The sequence below is a fragment of the Myotis lucifugus genome, unplaced genomic scaffold, assembly GCF_000147115.1.
Source record: "Myotis lucifugus unplaced genomic scaffold, Myoluc2.0 scaffold_671, whole genome shotgun sequence".
NCBI classification, from domain to species: Eukaryota; Metazoa; Chordata; class Mammalia; order Chiroptera; family Vespertilionidae; genus Myotis; species Myotis lucifugus.
The window spans coordinates 97607-120276 of NW_005871719.1; the positions used below are offsets into that span (position 1 = coordinate 97607).

At 37.3% G+C, this 22670-nt stretch overlaps 1 protein-coding gene across 1 annotated transcript in view; it reads left to right on the forward strand.

The window, feature by feature from the left end:
* TET1 (tet methylcytosine dioxygenase 1) overlaps positions 1 to 21485 on the forward strand; it is a gene marked incomplete at its 5' end in the record, with an annotated part of 34890 nt that extends 13405 nt beyond the window's left edge. Inside the window, 7 exons of the mRNA XM_014447515.2 lie at positions 3662 to 3873; positions 7371 to 7521; positions 7896 to 7982; positions 11718 to 11807; positions 14024 to 14161; positions 18047 to 18395; positions 20536 to 21485. Of these exons, the coding sequence (XP_014303001.1) occupies positions 3662 to 3873; positions 7371 to 7521; positions 7896 to 7982; positions 11718 to 11807; positions 14024 to 14161; positions 18047 to 18395; positions 20536 to 21473 (1965 nt within the window). The remainder of the gene's footprint in view (positions 1 to 3661; positions 3874 to 7370; positions 7522 to 7895; positions 7983 to 11717; positions 11808 to 14023; positions 14162 to 18046; positions 18396 to 20535) is intronic.
* Positions 21486 to 22670: the final 1185 nt, after the last annotated feature.

Genomic DNA, 22670 nt, shown 5'->3' on the forward strand with positions numbered 1-22670 from the left:
TACTGCTTTTCCAAATTGGTGCTCAAACTAGGCTCTTCTGAAACTGTTTTTTAATTATGAGCAACTTTTCAAACTTGAGAGCATTATTGATTTATTTATCTCTCCAAATCTGATTGCAGTAATATTTGCCCCCCTGATATTTGCTTTTGGTGTTTATATCTTTAGAAATTAATAAGAAGGAGATAAGATTAGACCTCACAATAATATCGACCCAGAACTCTCTTATTCAAATAACTCGAGGCCGGGTGCACGAGATTCCTACACTGGGTGGGGGTTGGGGGGGTTGTTCCCAGTAGTCCAGGAGCCCCCATATGCAACCGACAGTTTAGGACATCCAGCAGGGAATGGTCCTAAGCAGGCCATCGGACATCCTTATTGCTGCTGCAGAGGCGGGGTTTCCACCACTGGCAGCTGTGCTCACCAGTCTTGAGCCCTGCTTCTGGGCTTCTGGCTGAGCTGTGCTCCCCCTGTGGTAGCTCACTGACCATCAAGGGGCAACTCCTGCATTGAGCGTCTGCCCCCTGGTTGTCAGTGTGTGTCATGGGTGACCAGTCGTTTTGCTGTTCAGTGGATTTGCACATTACCCTTTTATTATATAAGCTTTTATTTTTAAAATATATTTTATTGATTTTTTACAGAGAGGAAGGGTGAGGGGGATAGAGTTAGAAACATAGATGAGAGAGAAACATTGATCACCTGTCTCCAAGGTACATGCCCTTGACCGGAATCAAACCTGGGACCCTTCAGTCCACAGGCCGGCGCTCTATCCACTGAACCCAACCGGTTAGGGCTATTATGTAAGATTTTAAAGATCAAGTGAAAAATCCCAGATGAATGTTTTAAACATGGGTCAAAATGTGGAAATATTAAGAGTGATCGCAATACAGTGGATTTTTAAATAGATTTTAATCAGAAAGTGAAGTTATCACTTTTACATACGTTCACATTGTTTTGAAGGAGATCTCCAGAACTTTTTTCTTGCAAAAATGAAACTCTATACCCATTAAATAACTCCTCGTTTCCCATTACCCCAGCTCCTGATAACCAACATTACAATTTTCATTTCTATTTGATTGACTACTTTAGATAAGTCATATAAGTGGAATCATATAGTATTTGTCTTTTTGCAACTGACCTATTTCTCTGATTCTAAGTATCATTTCCTAAAGTTTCATCCACGTTTTAGTATTTGAAAGGATTTCCTTTTTAAGTCTGAATAATATCCCATTTTGTGTATATACAAATTTTTTTTGGTTTATCCATTCATTTATTAATGGACATTTGGGCTTCTTCCACTGTGAATATGGATATGGAATCATCGGTTCAAGACCCTGCTATATTAATTCTTTTGTATATATACCCAGCACTCTATTTGTGGTTTGTTCTTTTAGCAACTTCCACAATTTCTATAGTGGTTTGCTCCATTTTATAAACCCACCAACATATGTAGTGTTTTTAAATCATTTTTACTTTGCTAATAATCTTAACTATATTTTCTTAAGCTCATCATCTGTTTGGATATTCTATTCTGTTTTGCCTATTTAATGGTGTTTCTATTACTCATTTGCAGAAGTTCTTTATTTTGGATAAGAATATTTTATCAATTATATATATAACATAAATATTTCTCTCACTGTATTGCTTGCTTGCCTTGTCTTTTGCCTGTTAATGTTCTCAATGAAGATATGTTCTTAATTTTAAAATAATCTAGCTTAACTTTTTCCTTTGTAACAATAAATTTGGTGTTTTATTTTTAATGTTTTACCTGCTCCCAGATCATGAAGATATTTTCTTTTAAAAACTTCTTGCTTTGTCTTTCATTTTTTAGATCTACAATATAACTCAAGTTACATATGTGAAGTAAGGGTCAAGATTCATTTTCTTCTATATGGATATCTACACAGTACTGTTCATTGAAAAGACTTTTTGCATTGTCACATTTGTCCTAAGTCAGGTGATCATTTTTATACTGATCTCCTGAACTCACTATTCTATTCCATTAATCTCTTTATCTGCCATTGTACTAATTTGAAACTAACTCAATTACCATAGTTTTGCAATAGATCTTGATTTCTCTGCCTTTTCTTGGCTCTTATTGTTCCTTTGCATTTTTATAGAAACAAGTTTGTCAATTTTCACCCAAAACAAAACCAGCTGATAGGATTGTGATTGGGATTGCATCAAATCAAAAAATCAATTTGGGGAAAATTGACATTAATAGTGACTAATCCATCAACATGGTATCTCTCTCCATTTATTTAGGTCATCTTTAATGTATTTACAGTTGTCAGAGGTCTTTTGCTTAATTTTGATTGCTCTGAAAAAACACCAGGCTGGATAGATTATACAGAACAGAAATTTATTGGAAGTCTGAGATAAGGGAGCCAGCACGGTTGGTTGAGGACTCTCTTCTCTTTGTGTCTTAACATGATTGAAAGAGCTCAGAAGTTCCATGGGGTCTCTTTTTATACACTAATCCCATTCATGCAGGCTTTCTGTCTATGACCTAATCACCTTCCAAAGGTCCCTCCTCCTAGTACAACCACATTGGAATTTAGGATTTAATATGTGAATTTTGGAAAAACCCAATTATCCATGTCCTAGTAAGACTTCAGCGATTTATTGAACCTGTATCTGAATTTTGAGACTCATTCTTTATTTTCTATTGCTCATTGAAGGAAATTTATAAAAAAAAAAATCTGGTAAAGACAAATACCATGAATAAATAACATTTTAGCATTTTCCATACGAAGAACGGATCAATAGAACTCTGTTGTAGTCTTGACAACTTGAAAGTTATCTGGTATCATTTCGTTTGACACCTTATATATAATTTTGTACTTTTTGAAAGCAAATGTATTCTTATTTGGCTATACAGGACATATAAACATAAAAAAAACATTTTAATATAAATAATAGGGTTTAGGGGGAAGGGTTCTAAAGCCAGCTCTCCTCAAGGGATGCCTTGGTAGCAATGATTGTTAACCATCTGGAGACAGAAAAATGTGATTGTGTAAATAACATCTTAATACCCTATGGGTATAATATAATGTAAGCTAAATGGATAAATACTCAAAAATGATTGTTGTGGTTTACATTCACCATGGCAGCTGGACACTCTAATCTTATGATAAAATAGGTGTGATAAACCCTGATGACAATGTGGAGAAAAATCACAGGAATTGCAGGAACATTGCTTTCTATGTTCATTATTCTATTTAGTCAACCATCCGCTCAAGGAAAAGATCCATAACTTCCTTCAGATGGTAAATTTGATGACTCAAGTTTATTGTTAATGTTAGCAATCCTTGCTTATTTTCATCTAGCTAGATTTGTCCTGTTGTGACATTTGTGTAAGAGAAGTTAGTGAGGCTCTTCCCCACAGCATCCTCTGGTACCTCTTTTGCATAACTGTATCAACAGCGACAAAAACAGATGCTTGGGTCTACTTGTACAAATAATAACCACATACCACAGATTTCTTTTCTGTGAGTTATTTGGAGAAAGCTAGGATGACAACTGAAGGACCTCTAGGCGTCAACCCTTGGTGAAACAGTAATTTTAAAAGATAGAATGCACTACAGAGCTTCAAAAGCAATAGTCGCTGTGTTTAACTTTTGGTTTCTCGAGTTCCATCAGTGAATACGTTCTGCTTTTGCAGGTTTTAAGAAGAAGCAGCGAAGAAGAGAAGGTTCTTTGCTTGGTTCGGCAGCGTACAGGCCACCACTGTCCAACAGCAGTGACGGTGGTGCTGATCCTGGTATGGGATGGCATTCCCCTTCCCATGGCGGACAGACTGTATACGGAGCTTACCCAAAACCTGAGGACGTACAATGGGCATCCCACAGACCGAAGATGCACGCTCAATGAAAAGTAATCATATCTAGTTTGTACTGTCTTGACATTCAGGCTTCTATTATATAATGTTAAATTGTTAATTAATTACCAACTATATATATGGGGCAACAAGATTTTAGCTATTGTGTAACTAAAAACAGTGACCATTTCTTTAGAGAAAGACATAATTTCATAGGGAGTTAAGACCATTTTAGGATATCCTGCCTTAGAATATTCTTTTATTGATTCTTTCTTTTTAATCTTCAACCTTATTTGTGTCTCAATTTTGAATGGTATGTAAAGATATTTTTCTATCTCTCAAGATATAGAGTAATTCACCCATGTTTTCTTTTAGAATTTTTTGAAATCATAAATGATGAGAGAGAATCATTGATCAGTTACCTCCTACACAACACACACAAGGGATCAAGTGACCTCCTGGTTCATAGGTCAACACTCAACCATTGAGCCCCCCTGGCTGGCCTATAATATATTTTAGTATTTGGTAGGGTTAGCTGGCCACTCTTACTGTTTTTCAAGACTTGTCATTCTTTTTTCTCCCTTTGTGCTTTTAAACAAACTTCATAATCAACTTTGTAGTATTAAGGTAAATCTAATTATATTTTTAATGAGACTGCATTAAATTATAATAAATGGACATCTTTATGATAATGAATCTAGCTATCCCATAAATGGTCTTTTTTTTTGTTTTTTCACGTTTCCTTGTGTATCTTTCAGGAGAGTTTTATTTAGTTTTCCTCAAATAGGTCTCTTTTTAAGAAGAAATGTCATTATACAAAATATAATAAAAATATCATTCCTTCTAATTCTCACACAAGATTAATTAGTATACTTCCCAGAGCGTTCATTTATGCTTATATTTTCCTTTCATTATATTTTTCTTTTTCTTTTTTTTTTTAAATATATTTTATTGATTTTTTACAGAGAGGAAGGGAGAGAGATAGAGGGTTAGAAACATCGATGGGAGAGAAACATCGATCAGCCGCCTCCTGCACATCTCCCACTGGGGATGTGCCCGCAACCCAGGCACATGCCCCTGACCGGAATCGAACGTGGGACCCCCCAGTCCGCAGGCCAACACTCTATCCACTGAGCCAAACCGGTTTCGGCATATTTTTCTTTTTAATGGCCACAAGTTTGTGTACATCTTTTTTGTTGTTGTTAATCCTCACCTGAGGGTATTTTACCATTGGATTTGTTTTTTTTTTAGAGAGAGGGAAAGACAGAGAGAAACACTGATGTGAGAGAAACACATCTACTGGTTGCCTCCAGCAGGTGCCCTAATCAGGGTATAGGCTAGGGAGGACCCTGCAACCAAGGTAGGTGCCCTTGACTGTCATCGAACCCAGGACCCTTTGGTGCAGACCAATGCTCTATCCACTGAGTCAAACCAGCTAGGGCTGTACATAAGTTTTCATGTCTGCTAATTATTTTATATGGGTACACAATAATTTTTTATTTGAAGACACTGCTTTAAATGATACACATATATTGTCTTATTCAATCTTTTCAAGAATCCAATAGTTATATTTCACCCAATGTAGATCTAGCATTTTTTCAATAATTATTTTTATAGAAAATATGTAAGAATGCTTAAATGAATGCTTACCTAGATTACATCATTGTTACTGGTTTGTTATATTTGCATTTATACTCATAGGCACATAGATACACATATTTATGTATATACATATTTTTATTACTGATTTTTAAATATTTTCTTCTGTATTATTTGTGAAATACTTTCACACTTAAGACTTTTCCCCCTAAATAATACTTTACAAGTTACTAGTGTCCTGGTGCATGGATTTGTGTAAATTGAAAGGAAATTAATTAGAAGAAATATTTTAATAATCGCTATTCACCCTTTCTCTATAATAGAAGTATCAACCAAATTCTCAATCGACAATGACAGATCGAAACACACACGTGCAATTGGCACCAGCAAGGGCTTTATCTGTATCACTCATGTGCGAGTCAACTTAGCCTTATATATATATATATATATATAGAATCCTAAAGCATTCTTTTGCATAAACCCAGTACAATAATCAAAATCAGAAAATTTAACTTTGATTTAAACAATTAGTTAAAATTATGTAGTCTACAGTTCATATTCAAATATCTGTTTCTCAATAATAATCTTTATTGTAATTTCTCCCCACCCCAGATTGGGTGGATTAAGTTGTTTTTTATCTTTTGGTCGCTTAATCCTTTAATCTCACTTCTTTTTTTTTTAAAATATATTTTATTGATTTTTTACAGAGAGGAAGGGAGAGAGATAGAGAGTTAGAAACATTGGTGAGAGAAACATCAATCAGCTGCCTCCTGCACACCTCCTACTGGGGATGTGCCCGCAACCCAGGTACATGCCCTTGACCGGAATTGAACCCGGGACCCTTCAGTCTGCAGGCCGACGCTCTAGCCACTGAGCCAAACCGGTTCTGGCTAATCTCACTTCTTTATGTTACATGACATTGACATTTTTTAAAGGAATGGGTTAATTTTGTACAGTGTTGCTCAGTTTTGTCTTGTCTGATTGTTTTTGCCCGATTCAATTCAGTTCAGGAATTACTGGCATACTATACTCAATCCATAAAATTAGGACTTATGAGTCCATTTATTCCATTTCAGAGATGTTGACTGTTTAAGGTATTCTTTGGAAGCTCTAAGTGACTTCACATACAATATATATGATTGTTTTCAGGCCTCAAAGAATTATATCAATGTGTTTTATAGATGGAGGAAGTAATGTCCAAAGTGGTCATGAAATGCTATAGTTTTCATTTCTGATAGGGATCAGATCTGGGATGTAAATCCAGGCCCTTTATATTCCATTCTCAGACCATCTTCAAATCAAACAGGTTATGAGTGTTTTAGATCTGTATAGTTTATTAGAGTTTATTTAGATTTGCAGTCTTGAACATTTTATTTAAAATTTTATTTAATATTTAAAAATCCTATATAATAAAAGGTTAATTTGAAAATCAATTGAACAGCAGAACGACTGGTCGCTATGATGCGTAATGACCACCAGGAGGCAGAAGGTCAACACAGGAGCTCGCTCCCTGGCAGTCAGTGCACTCCCACAGGGGGAGTGCTGCTCATCCAGAAGTCGGGCTCAAGGCTGATGAGCGCAGCAGCCAGTGGCCAGTAGCGGAAGCCTCTCCTGCATCTGCGGTAGCACTAAGGACTCCTCGGGGAATGTCCAACTGCTGGCTTAGATCCGCTTCCCCGAGGGGTCCCGGCCTGCAAAAGGGCTCAGGCTGGGCTGAGGGAACACCCTCCTAGCCCCCGCCCCTTCAGTGCATGAATGTCGTGCACTGGGCCTCTAGTTAGCTTAATTATATTCACATATATAGTTCACATTGTGTTATTAACAGTAGTTAGATATAATAATAAAATATATTAAAATCAGTTTATTAGCCATGTGTACTTTTAACGTTATATGAACCTATCTGAAGTATTGTCCTGCTTTATCAGTTCATTGCCTTGCAATTACCATCTTACAGTCGTACCTGTACATGTCAAGGAATTGATCCTGAGACCTGTGGAGCTTCATTCTCTTTTGGCTGTTCGTGGAGTATGTATTTTAATGGCTGCAAATTTGGTAGAAGCCCAAGCCCTAGAAGATTTAGAATTGATCCAAGTTCTCCCTTACATGTAAGTGCCCTTTTAACTTTTGAATTATACACTGAATATATATATATATATATGTATATATATGTATATGTATATATATATGTATATATATGTATATGTATATATGTATATATTTCTTTTAAATGTTTTTCATGAGTAAAAATTTTAAGTATTAAAAGTAGTGACAAAACAGTAAAAATATGTACACTTATGGAAATACATCATAATTATAAATAAAGTAGGTAAATCTATCAAGCCAAATTCCAATTTTCCCTGGCTCCCTCCTCCTTCTCCCCGAACCCCGGAGATAACTATTATTAAAAGAACATCTAGCATTTTATACCCAGCCAAAGTAGGAAGCCGTTTCACAGACTCAGAAAGTTTACTACCCACAGACCTACTATGAAAGAATTACTAAAGGACGTATTCCAGAAAGAAGATATGTGAGACCGGAAGCAATCTGTCCGGGACACGAGGCCATGGTGAGCAAAGAAATTACTCAACCTTATTGTTAAGTTTAAATAAGTTGAGTACTTACATTTTTACATTAAAAATAACAAGCTATAAGTATAATTCCATTCTCTTAACAACTCAAGTGTGCATAGTCAGTGGGAGGGGTGGGGCACCTGTAACAACTAAGTGTGGTGATGTTTTATGGTTTAGATACTGATTAACTCTAAGATCAGTGTTTTTCAAACTTTGAGCTCTAAGAGTAAAAAAAATTTTATATCACAAACCACTATACAGATATATTCAAGTAAATAATTAAAACAAAACTATTAGAAAAAAAACTTAACTTTATTATATGTAACAATGAAAATATTTTAAAATTAAAACTTAATATCCAATATAGTTCTTTCTAAGTGTCTCTACGATGCAGTAAGATTTTTGAAAAATTTCATTTATTTTTTAAATGCTAGTTGTGACCTACTAGATTGATTTAATGGCCCACTAATTAGTTATACCCACAGCTTGGAAAACACTGCTCTAGATGTCAGTAAAGCGTATTTGCATGTTTAACTTTTTTTTTTAGATGAATAAAAATAGAATTTATAGCTTTGAATTATTTGGGGTGGGTGTATTAAACAGCAAACCATCCATTATTTGGCAAAGGGAATTTACACAAAATCATTACGATACGGATAAATGGAAAAGAAAATAGCTGGTATTAATCCTATTATATCTGTAATACAATGACTATAACATCTTTCAAAAAGGCTTAGTATTTGTGTGCAGGTTGAGCAACAGGTCACAGTTTGATTCCCAGTCAGGGCACATGCCCTGGTAACGGGCTCAATCCCCAGCTTTGGGCGTGCAGGATGCAGCCGATCCATGATTCTCTCTCTTCACTGATGTTTCTATCTCTCTCTCCTTCTCACTTCCTCTCTGAAATCAAACAAGCTTGGAATTCAATGAATAATGATCTCTTGAAAGAGATAATTTATTTAGCATTTTCTATATTTCCCATCTATTGCAATGAAACAAGGAAAAGATTCAAGAGATAGAACTATAATTTGCAAATAAAGTACCATAGAAGTCTAACAAAAAGTGTATTAGACATTTGGGGAGAAAACTATTAAAAAATTAGTAAAGGGCATATAAAATACCTGATAATGGAAAGCTGCTCTGTTGTGTCAAAGATCTGACACTTAATAATGTGATATCAGTTGTCCCTTAAAATTAACCAATTGAATTTTCTTTCCAAATATTATATGATGAAACTTAGCATGTAAATATATTGATAATATTAACATGACTCAAATTTCTATTCTATCACAATAATACTGTTTTATAATTAATAAATGTAAGGTCCATTTTTGCTTATGGTTATTATTGATAATTAGTAACATTTATATAGTCCTTATAATACAAGATAACGTAGTGCTTATTCCAGGAACTGAGTGAAGGCCAGTATGAATCTCAGCAGGCAAGGGAGAGTGAAGTGCATATAATGTCCTTGGAAGCCACTTCCAAGATTTTGGAAGATCATTGAAAGGTTTTAAGAAAGAGAGTGATATAATTATTACACTTGCAATTTAAAGAATTCTCTATGGCTATCCTTTGAATAATGCATTGCAGTTGACCAAGAGTAGGTTCAGCCCTAGCCGGTTTGGCTCACTGGATAGAGCGTAGGCCTGGGGACTAAAGGGTCCCAGGTTCGATTCCAGTCAAGGGCATGTACCTTGCCAGTAGGGGGTGTGCAGGAGGCAGCTGATCTATGCTTCTCTCTCATTGATGTTTCTAATTCTTTTTTTTTTTTAAATATATTTTTATTGATTTTTTACAGAGAGGAAGGGAGAGAGATAGATAGTCAGAAACATCGATGGGAGAGAAACATCGACCAGCTGCCTCCTGCACATCTCCCACGGGGGATGTGCCCGCAACCCAGGTACATGCCCTTGACCGGAATCGAACCCGGGACCTTTCAGTCCACAGGCCGACGCTCTATCCACTGAGCCAAACCGGTTCTGGCGATGTTTCTAATTCTTGATCCTCTCCCTTCCTCTCTGTAAAAAATCAATAAAATATATTTTAAAAGAAAGAGTAGGTTCAACAAAATTAGCACGTAGCTTGAATTATGATTGTGACAGAGGAAATGGTGAGCAATGGTTGGACTGGTGAGATTTTTAAAATTAGAGGGTGGCCCTGGCCGGTTTGGTTCAGTAGATAGAGCGAAGGCCTGCAGATTAAAGGGTCCCAATTCGATTCTGGTTAGGGGCACATGCTCAGACTGCGGGCTCTATCCCCAGTGGGGGGCATGCAGGAGGCAACCAATCAATGATTGTTCTCATAATTTATCTTTCGACTCTCTCTCTCCCTCTCCCTTCCTCTCTGAAATCAATAAAAATAAAATTAGATGGTGGTTCTATTTCTTGACCAAAGGGTATGCTAAACTAGTGCCAGGTTGGTAGAGGACTGGGTAATCTCCTGTTCTGGTGGTAACATGTCATGGATGTGGATAGGATGGTTCTTGAGATCAGATATAGGGTGAGAAGAATAGAGGGATGTTGGCTTGAGCCCCAACAGGTAAATATGTGATTTAAGAGAAATCTTTATATCTGAAACACATTTATTCTAATAAAGCAATTAGAAAGTCAGGGTTTATTTGACTCCTTTCCTCCTCCCCACAACCATTTCCACTCAATAAATGAAATGACACGTTTGACTTGTGATATATTGTTAACAATATTTACTGGCAATAAAACACCCTACCCAATATTTCAAGTGTTAGAAAACAATAAAAATCTTTTTAAATAGGTATCCTATATAATAAAAGGCTAATATGCAAATCGACCAGTCACTATGACGCACACTGACCACCAGGGGACAGACACTCAACATAGGAGTTGCCTCCTGGTGGTCAGTGCACTCCTACAGGGGGAGCTCCACTCAGCCAAAAGCTGGGCTTATGGCTGGTGGCTGGTGTGCACAATGGCAGTGGCAGGAGCGCCCACCTCTGCAGCAGCGCTAAGGAGCCTCCTTTGGTGGATGTCCGCCAAGGGGTCCTGGACTGCGAGAGGGTGCAGGCCGGGCTGAGGGGCTCTCCCCTCCACTACAGTGCACAAATGTTGTGCACCGGGCCTCTAGTTTAAATAATTCTACGTTTTCCCCAAATAAAGAAAATAATTAATGCGTGTATATAGACAGGAAATGTTTTCAAGTAGGATCCTAACTTTCCTGATTCTATCTAGTAAGCTACATTAAGTAACAGATAATTAAGAGACAGATGAATGGAACAGAGTACTCTAGATATAGGCCTTATTTATTTATTTTCCAATGGAGGCATCAGCACAATTTGTTAGGAAATCAAAAGGTTATCCCTGATTTATTACAGTTGCCAAGATTGAGACTTGTTAGACACACTCAAGAATTAAAGTTCTTATGTCGACAGTACTGATATTAAAGTAGCTAGTATCATTGAATAATATGGGTCTCATTTTTAGCAACATGAGCACATTTGTAACTAACCTCTAATATTTAAATTTCTAATTAGCTTATAACATAGAATTTTAGTTTGAAAAGACTGAATGAAAGCATAACAATCACTAATTGTATACGTTCTTAATAAATAATCCATATTTTTTTCTATTGTAGCTCTTTCATCAGTGTAAGTATGAATTGTATGATATGCATCACCCTACATATCATTTCCATAATCTTAAACTCACCTTACATGATATTGTGAAATAACCTTTATGGACTGTATTTTCCTATAGGAAAAAAACCTTGAAGATAATTTACAGAGTTTGGCCACACAATTAGCTCCAATTTATAGACAGTATGCTCCGGTTGCTTACCAGAACCAGGTATGTTTGGGGACCTTATATAGTACATTTAAACATTTCTAATTTGATCTTTTTTATTGGATAGCTTTAACATTATCTAGGATTTTTTAAAAGTATTATTATTGCAATTGAATTAAAACATCATAGAATTATGATTTGTTCTCCATATGAAACTTAGAAAGCAGGAATGTGTGATTGGTTCAACACATGAAAATTAATCAATGTGCTATACCATATTGATAGAACAAAGAAAATCATGTGAAGTAAAGTCTGTGAGTAATCCAAGTCTTATATAACAAAAACATTCAACAGACTAACAGTAGAAGGGAATTGCCTCAACCTGGTAAATGACATCTATGAAAAACTCAGAGCTAACAGAATCCTATATAATAAAAGGGTAATATGCAAATTGACCCTAACAGCAGAACGACTGGGAATGACTGGTCACTATGACACACACACTGACCACCAGGGAGCAGATGCTCAATGCAGGAGCTGTCCCCTGGTGGTCAGTGTGCACCCACAGGGTGAGCTCTGCTCAGCCACAAGCCAGGCTGATGGCTGCCAGCACAGTGGTGATGGCGGGAGCCTCTCCCACCTCCTCAGCAGCACTAAGGATGTCCGACTGCAGCTTAGGTCTGCTCCCTGCTGGTAAGTGGACATCCCCCGAGGGCTGCCGGGCTGCCAGAGGGATGTCTGTCTGCCAGCTTGGGCCCGATCCCCCAGGAAGCGGACCTAAGCCAGCAGGTGGACATCCTCCAAGAGGTCCCAGACTGCAAGAGGGCATAGGCCGGGCTGAGGGACACACACACACACACCCCCCCCACTACACAAATTTATGTGCACTGGTCCTCTAGTTAATGATTAAAGACAAAAAGCTTTCTGCCTAATATCTGGGACAAGATAAAAATGTCAAATGTCACAACTTGAGTGAAACATGTTGGAGGTTCTAGTCAGGACAATTAAGCAAGTAAAAGAAATCCAAACTAAAAACAAAGGGATAAAACAATGTCTAATTACCAGTGGTATGATACGGTATCCAGAAAATAGTGAAGCATACACACACACACAGAATTAGAAATAAGTGTTAACATAACAAATCCACACCTGAAACCTTTATGTTCATGTTCATGTTGACCGATGTCACCCCAATCAATTTAATTAATTAATTTATTAAAAATAAACAATTTAAACAAAAGAACTAATAAGTGACTGCAGCAAGGTTTCTGCATACAAGATCAATATGCAAAATCATTGCATTTGTATGCACTAGCAATAGACAATTGAAAAATATAATTAAGAGAAAGTAGACCATCAGAATTTTTAAATGTTGTGCTTCAAAGGACATCAACAAGAAAACAGGGTGAGCGGAGATGGTGAGATGTTGCAGAAGGGGTACAAACTCAGCTATATGATACATAAAATCAGGGGAACTCATGCACATGTGAATTAACCAATACTATATTATATACTTAAAATTGTTAAGAGATCTTCAGTGTTACCACTCCAAACACAAAATCATTTTAATTATGTGAAGGGATTGGAATGTTAATTAAACTTATGGTCGCAGTCATTTTGCAATACATGCATGTATCTCATCATCACATTGTGCACCTTAAACTTACAGATTACATGTCAGAAATATATCAATTAAAACGGCGGAGCAGGGGGTGAGTTTAAACAAAGACAACCACAGAATGGAAGAAAATATTTATAAATCTTGTATCAGAACAGAAAATAAGTGTAAATATTTTATTATTTTAAAGACGCATCAGTCCATATTTTTTAAATCTTTATTTCATTTGTATTATGAATAACATGCTCTCTCTCTTCAATTTCAGCTTTTCGTTTACTTTTGTTAATGTACTTTCTATACTTTTTCATGAATGTATGTATATTTAATTTCATACACATTGAAAATTGCATACATGATTAAGGCACTCTATTTTTCTTTCTACGTGGCATGACTTGACTACTTAAATAAACAATAAGTGGGCATTAGTGTAGTCATCCTGCCTTTAGTCATAGCAATTACCGTTTTACCCACGTATCCTCAACCTCTTTTTCCTGAATGTCACTAGACGACACATTCAGTACAGCAGTACTGTCGCTTAGGACAGCTCTGAAATTACAAACTGTAATTAATTTAAGAACTTTGTCAGGAAGTGATTTTTACTCTTTAATGAAATTGATTCTTTCTGTCTGTTATACCGTGTCATACTTCTTTTGTTTTTTAGATACAATTTGAACATATTGCCCGAGAATGTCGGCTTGGCAACAAAGAAGGTCGTCCTTTCTCTGGGGTCACTGCTTGCGTAGACTTCTGTACCCATGCCCACAGGGACATTCACAACATGAATAATGGAAGCACTGTGGTATGGACCTTGCTCGCTTTTGATTCTAAAACCTCCATTGCTATATGCTTAGGCTAAGGCCTTATATATGACTTGTGACATCATTTTGTATGCTCTGTTGCACAATATAGTAATCAATAGTTTTAATTTAAGTTATTATTGAAGTACTGTACCTCCAAAAGAGTTGCAGAATTAGCCTTCAACATATATTTTGTTGAAACTCTTGAATTATATATTTAATGGAGGTGTGCTTGCTAGGAGGTAGGAGTCATCTAATATTCAAACCAACGATTCTGTGCTATCAATCTAGTAGTTAGAAAGTTAGGCAACTCAATTTTTTTTTTTTGTAAGAATGCACATTTGAAAAATATGTTATCATTGATTTTAGAGAATGGAAGGGAGAATAAACAGAGAAATAGCGATTGGCTGGCTTCTGCACAATCCCTACTGGGCATGTGCCTTGATCAAACTGGCCACCTCTCAATGCATGGAATTACGCTCAGCTGAGTAACACAAGCCATGTCCTTAATGTTTGCTTCTTTTTTTTTTTTTTTTTTTTGCCTTGTGTGCTTCAGTGTGTGTGTGTGTGTTTTGAGGGAACTGTGCCAAATTTCTCATCTTTTTAATGCATATAGATTGTTAATGCCAGTGTGTATAAAGTTGCATGAATATTCAAAAATCAAGAGATACTGGCTTGGGTTGTGTGGCTCGGTTGGTTGGGCCACATCCGGTGCACCAGGAGGTTGCTGGTTCTACTCCATTTCAATGCACATGCCCAGGTTGCGCCATTAATCCCTGGGCAGGAGGCAGTTTATCGATGTTGTGCTCTCACTAGATGTCTCTCTCCCCCTCTCTCTCAGAAATCAATAAACCAATCTTCTTCTTCTCCTCCTCCTCCTCCTCCTTCTTCTTTTTAGTGAAAGAAAACCCAGGAGGAAATCTTGCAATACTCCTTTTGTAAGGGAAATGGGTTTGCTTCAAGGAATTATTTTCTTCCACCTTGTAAAACAGAGATTAGTAGATAATGAATGCGTCTCTTTTTTTGTTTGTTTGTTTTGTTTTGTTTTAATATACCAATTTGTTTCCTCTGCCAGTGTAAGATACAGCTACAGGGTCTTAACAGTGTGATTTGAAAGGCACAATCTTATTCATCACTGGTCAATAGACTAGGAGCCATATTACTCCTCTGCACTGATTATTCAGTGTTTTTTCCAAATGTTGGGATTTTATAAATCTGACCAGGTGCCTAGTCAGTGTTGCTCAGCAGTTGAGTGTCAACCCATGAACCAAGAGGTCACACGTTCCATTCTCAGTCAGGGCACATGCCTGGGTTACGGGATCGATCCCCAGTAGGGATAATGCAGGAGACAGCCATTTAATGATTCTCTATTACCTTTCCTTGTCTCTATCTCTAAAATCAATAAAACAATATTTTTTAAAAATCTCTCCAGGTGACTCTTAGCCAGAGTGGGTTCATCGTCATCATTTGGCTAGTACATTTTACCTGAGTTTGCCGCATTCCAAAATATCTATCATCAAGCAGGGTTAGGTTCATGGTTAAACTAAATGCTTTTTTTTAAGTCTATTTTTTTAATTATATATTTTATTGATATCCGAGAGTAAGGAGAAGGAGAGATAGAAACATCAATGATGCCAAAACCGGTTTGGCTCAGTGGATAGAGCGTCGGCCTGCGGACTGAAAGGTCCCGGGTTTGATTCCGGTCAAGGGCATGTACGTTGGTTGCGGGCACACCCCCAGTGGGAGATGTGCAGGAGGCAGCTGGTTGATGTTTCTCTCTCATTGATGTTTCTAACTCTCTATCCCTCTCTCTTCCTCTCTGTAAAAAATCAATAAAATATATTAAAAAAAAAAAAAAAGAAACATCAATGATGCGAGAGAATCATTGATTGGCTGCCTCCTGCATATCCCCCACTGGGGATTGAGCCCACAACCCAGGTATGTGCCCTTGACTGGATTGGAACCTGGGACCCTTCTGTCCACAGGCCGACGCTCTATCCACTGTTCATGCTCATTCTTTTGCACTGCTGTTGTTATTCATTCCATGAGGCTCGTGCCTAGTTCTTGGCATAATTACAAATTTCCCCATCATAAAATACTTGAACCCTTGGAATTCTACTGTCAAATTTTCTTCTACCCTGTCTGTTTCTTATTATATTTCTCATGTTTAGTCCTTGTCCCCTTCTTAGTCTCTCTACGGACAAATAAATAGATTGACATAAACATTTACTAGTAAAATATTTGATTTTTTAACAGAATGTTTCTACGTTACTAAATTTTAAAATATTGAAATCAAGAGAGTTCAGTATTTCAAGCCTTGCGAGTAAATTTGACTAGAGATATTGAGAAAATAGTAAGATTTTAAAAACTTTTAGTCTGCCTGACTTTATCATCTGTTTCTATCAACCTTGGAAATCAAATGTTGGAAACAATTGTATATACTTTTAATGGATCTTTAATGACATTTGAAAATTAAAGTAGTTTATGAAGAAGAATTAAGTATCAAAAGTTAGGAATTTTCTGTATATAGTTCTGTATTTTTACTTCTCTACAATTTATAAAAACAATGTAAGGAAAAGACCTGATAGATAGGTTATATACCAGACAGAATTTTCTTAAGATGTCCTATTTATCATTCAAACAAAGACAGCCCTGGCCATTTTTCTCAGTGGTTAGAGCCCTGGTCTGCACACAGAAGGATCATGGGTTCTGTTCCCAGTCAAGGGCAGGTACCTTAGTTGCAGGTTTCCCATCCCTCTTTTGTCTCTCCCCGCACTCCCCTTCCTCTGTCCCTTCCACTCTCTAGAAATCAATGTGAAAGAAAATCTTTGGGTCAGGGTTATAGAAACAACACAAGTCAGGCAAATTATGATAGAAACAAAATGGAGCAGAAAGAGAAAATTTATCAAGATACAGTACTTCAGTTATTTTTTAAAAAACAAGTAAAATATATGTCTTGCTAGAAAAGGAAATCTCTTGTGCTTCCTCTTTTGTTTTATGAATATCTGTCAATTTATTTAGTGAAGGCAGAAAAGATACTTATAAATTCCACCTAACAAACAGAAACGAAAAAGTCCTAAAGAAAAACACAGCAAATTAGAAAATTTATTATAATTAAGCTTCCTCTACCTGAAGGATTTTAACATTACTTTTTTTTTTTTTTTTTTTTTTTTTTTTTTTTTTTAAACATATTTTTTGAGTTAGAAGTAATTTGAAAATTCTTTTTTTTTTTTTTAAATATATTTTATTGATTTTCCACAGAGAGGAAAGGAGAGAGATAGAGAGTTAGAAACATTGATGAGAGAGAAACATCGATCAGCTGCCTCCTGCACATCTCCCATTGGGGATGTGCCCGCAACCCAGGTACATGCCCTTGACCGGAATCGAACCTGGGACCTTTCAGTCTGCAGGCCGACGCTCTATCCACTGAGCCAAACCGGTTTCGGCGGATTTTAACATTACTTAAATATTAGAATTAAGATTATGTATTGGCTATAAAATAGTAATTTCTTAATAGTTAATATTTAATATGAAGGCAGTGAACAACAATTCATAACTGCTCTTTAATACAGGCAATTAAGATGTCATGTAACAGCTAAAAGGCTTCATATTTAAAATATTGTAAAATATATAAACATGCAATATCATTTACTTATAAAGTCAACTGAAAATTATAATGGCCTGCTTACAAACAATTGATAAGTTTATAGAATTTAATGGTGTTGGGTCACTTAATATATAAGCCATTTATCCAAAATTAAAATACCAGTAGTAACCAATTGAACATAAAATTTGAATACAGATCCCTTGCATTATGGCAACGAGATGGTAGGAATAACTATGATGAATGTGCAGGACCTACATTTTCCATTTTTTCTTCCTATCAGGTTTGTACCTTAACACGAGAAGATAACCGCTCATTTGGTATCATTCCTCAAGATGAGCAGCTGCACGTTCTACCCCTTTATAAATTATCAGACACAGATGAGTTTGGCTCAAGGGAAGGAATGGAAGCTAAGATCAGATCTGGGGCCATTGATGTCCTCACACCGTGTCGCAAAAAAAGAACATGTTTTACTCAGCCCATTCCTCGTTGTGGGAAGAAAAGAGCAGCGATGATGACAGAAGTCTTCACGCGTAAGATAAAGGCTGTGGAGAAGAAACTCATTCCTCGAATCAAGCGGAAGAATAACTCGACAATGCACAACAGTAAGGCTTCGTCCCTGTCGCCTTTAGGTGAGGCCTCGGACCGTGCTAGTTTTCAGTGTATAAGTTTCCTTTGCACTGTATTCTTCCTCTCCTTTATCTTTGCTACTCTTAGTAATGGGCATTTATGTCAGATATCAGTCAATTAAGTTAGCTAACTGTTTTATCTCTTTTTTAAAAAATATTTTTTTGTTGATTTCAGAGAGTTAGGAAGAAGGAGAGAGAGATAGAAACATCAATGTCTTGAGAGTATAGTTGATCTGCTGCTTCCTGTACACCCCCTATTGGGGATGGAGCCGACAACCCAGGCACATGCCCCTGACCAGAATGGAACCCGGGACCCTTTAGTCCCCAGGCTAACGCTGTATCCACTGAGCCAAACCAGTTAGGGCTCAATTCTTTTTAATATAACTTCATTAGAGTTCAAACTATATATATGACACCAAATATATTTCTACATACTTATCCACACCAAAAATCAACAAAAAAATGCCCCATCTCTATTTTTTTCAAAAACATCTTCTTTTTTTTTTTTTAATTCTCATCCAAGGATTAGGGAGAGAAAGGTAGGGGAAGAGAGATTGAGATGAAACATCTATCATGCCCTGACCAGAGATCAAAACCGGCCACCTAGGTATGCGCCCGGACTGGGAATCAAACCCAAAACCGTTTGGTGTACAGGAAGATGCTCCAGCCAATTGAGCCACCCAGAAAGGGCAACCTGTTCTTTTTTTGTTCCCCATCTATTTTGAAGCCCTCATCCTCCTTTTTGGCATACATGAAATGGCATTACTTCCTCCAAATCTTCCTTGATCAATTTAATTATCCTACTCCACTAGTTTTACTGAGCACCACTCGGAAGCATCTTAGGTCTTGGAAATGTAGCCATGGCAATGAGGACAGATAGTGCTGTAAAAGAATTACATTTAAATACATCACAAAGATTCACTAAGAGTAAGGCATTTCTGTGAAGTCCTGAAGGAAATGAGAATCTGCAGTGCTTTTATTTGGAGAAATAGCATTCCAGGCAGAAGAAATGGCAAAGGCAGGAAGCTGGAATTTCCCTTGAATACCTGATGCTAGCAAGGAGGCCACTGTGGTTGGAGCAAGTGTGCAATGCAAACAGTTGGAGATCAAATTGGAGAGGTAAGAGGGAATCCAAGCATCTCAGGTTTTGTTGATTGCTGTAAAGACTTTGGTCTTTATTGTGAATGAGAAGAAGTTTACTGGAGATTTCAGTATAGAAAAGGGATCTGATGTCACTCAAACCTAACATTCTGGTTACTAGGTTAAAACTAGAGTAAAGTGGGGCAGCGAATAGAAAAGTAGGGTCATCCTAAATGCCCATCCTAACAATTCAGGAGAGAGACCAGAGTGGCTAAAGAGGACATAAGGATATATCTAATTCCGGATATGGTTTGAAGATTAAATTTGGCATGTGTCCCCCAAAAAGTGTCAAGGTTTACCCTGATGTTATTGGCCTGAAGAAACGAAGTGTGGAGAAACCAACCAACATGTAACGAGGAATGGGGAGAGGAGAACAGGATTGGAAAGATAAACAGGAAGACCAGAAGCTCACTTCTGTTTGACTTTCGAGCCTCAGTGATGGAGTATGAACCAGGAGGTTACTGTTCGATTCCCAGTCCCGGCATATGCCTGGGTTTCGGCCTGAATCCCCAGCAGGGGCCATGCTGGAGGCCGCTGCTCAATGATTTTCTCTCATCATTGATGTTTCTATCTCTCTCCCTCCCTCTCTGAAATCAATCAATCAATCAATCAATATATATATATATATATATTTTTTTAAGTACTCTTTAATGAAAACAACTATAAAAAGCATTTTGTACTTATCTTCACATTTGGTGTCCTTTTCTCTGTTTAGGGAATAAAACTGAGACCTTACAACCTGAAATAAAAAGTGAAACTGAGCCCTACCTGGTTTGGCTCAGTGGATAGAGTGTCGGCCTGCGGACTGAAGGGTCCCGGGTTTGATTCTGATCAGGGGCACATGCCTGGGTTTCAGGGTCAATCCCAGGTAGGGAGCGTGCAGGAGGCAGCCGCTCAATATTTCTCCCTCATTGATCTTTCTATCTCTCCCTTCCTCTCTGAAATCAATCTAAAAAAAAAAAAAGAAAGAAAGGTGAAACTGAACCCAATTTTATCTTCAAAGGTTCGGACAACATTCAAATGTACTCACTGATCCCATCCATTCCTCACCCAGTGAAAGAGGCACATTTATCCCGAGACTTCTCGTCCGCCAACAATGCTTCGACCTCAACATCTTTTAAGAACGATGCCTCGGTTTCGTGCGGGTTTCCAGAAAGAAGTAGTGATCCCGACTGCACGATGCCTTCTGGGAGACAGAGTGATGCTCATGGTGCTGCTGGGGAATGCGCTGGAATCGCACAGCCTGGTGAAGTGAGTCCTCTTCCCACTTGGCCTACTCCCATGTCCGATTCCCTGGTTGGTTCTGAGCCTCCCGCTGGTCCATCTGAGCAGATACCTTCTAATGAGCCAAACCAGCAGCCCCCACTCATCACCTCTGCTCCTGAACTTGCTTCCTCTCTGATGGAAGATGAGCAGCATTCGGAAGCAGATGAGCCTCCATCAGATGACCCCTTATCCGATGACCCCCTGTCACCCACTGAGGCGAAATTGCCCCACATTGAAGAGTATTGGTCAGATAGTGAGCACATCTTTTTGGATGCCAGTGTTGGTGGGGTGGCCATAGCACCCGCTCATGGCTCTGTTTTAATTGAGTGTGCCCGGCGAGAGCTTCATGCTACAACCCCCGTCCAACATCCAAATAGGAACCATCCTACACGTCTCTCTCTTGTCTTCTACCAGCACAAAAACCTAAATAGGCCCCACCATGGTTTTGAAATAAACAAGATTAAGTACGAGGCTAAAGAACCTAAGAATAAGAAAATTAAGGTCTCAGAGCAGAGAGATCAGGCAGCTAATGAGGGTCCTGAGCTGTCCCCTGAAGCTAATGAATTGAACCAAATTCCTTCTCGTCAGGCATTAACATTAACCCATGACAATGTTGTCACCGTGGCCCCTTATGCTCTCACACACGTTGCAGGGCCCTATAACCATTGGGCATGAAGGCTGTTCTCCCCTTTTTAATGCCTTTGCTAGTGCAGTGTATTTTCCAAGGTGCTGTTAAAGGAAAGTCATATTGTTGTTTACTAGATAGATCTTCATCTCACCCATTTGAAGGCTGAAGTAAAACAAGCAAATGCAGTAGGGTGGGTATTTCTTAACTGTGACTATATATTTTGACAATTGATAGAAGGTGCACATTTTAAGCAAAATTAAAAAGTTTTATAGTTTTAAATACATACAGAAATGTTTTGGTTAGGTGTAAACCTTGAGAGAATCACTCAGTTTGGTGCTTTAAATAAGTCTGTTTACTATGAAACGAGTAATTTTTAGAGGCTTTTAACTGATAATGTGCTATGATGTAAAATCAAGATACACAGTGTTAACTCTACACAGCTCCTGGTGCTTAACCACATCGACACAGTTAATTATAAGCTGAATTATTATTTCATGGTGCCATTGTTTCAACATCTTCCAATCATTGCTAGAAAATAGGCATATTCCTTTGAAATAAACCAATGAAAAGTTTTCTCTCTTAAGGTGTCTCTCCTGTATAAAATAATTCATTATTATTAGTAATGGTTGGACGCTGTTCATAAATTGTAAATATATATTTTAAAAGCACTTTCTATTTTTAAAATTAACTTGAAATAGTATAGTATAAGAATCCAATTGTCTATTGTTTGTGCATATTTGCATACAAGAGAAATCATTCTTGCTGTGTAGAGTTCCATCTTATTAACTGCAATATGTATTCATACATGTGTATGGTTTGTGTTTTTTTAATGTGTTCTTTCTCATTCAAATATTAGCTACTTATAAAATCAATCATGCAAAAATTGTTAATTATCTCAAATTGGAATTTGAAAGATTATCACCAACATTGATTAATATTTTCTTGGGAACTAAGTAAGTGTGAACGCTTATTGAGCAACATTGACCCCAATTTACTTTCACTGTAACTTTCTCAATATAATCCATGAAAGGTGTTTCCGAAAGGAGATTTGACATAATAGGATTCAGAAGAGTCAAATGCTTCTAAAGTTTCAAGGTAATAAAATACAAAAATTAAGTAGTAAGAACCCTAACCATCCCAAATTGCCTTATTCTGAAAGTCGTTCCAGTAGAGACTAAAATTTTAGTAGAAATATTTTGAAAACAAATTCCTTATCATTGCACATGCAAAACAAATAGTAGGAA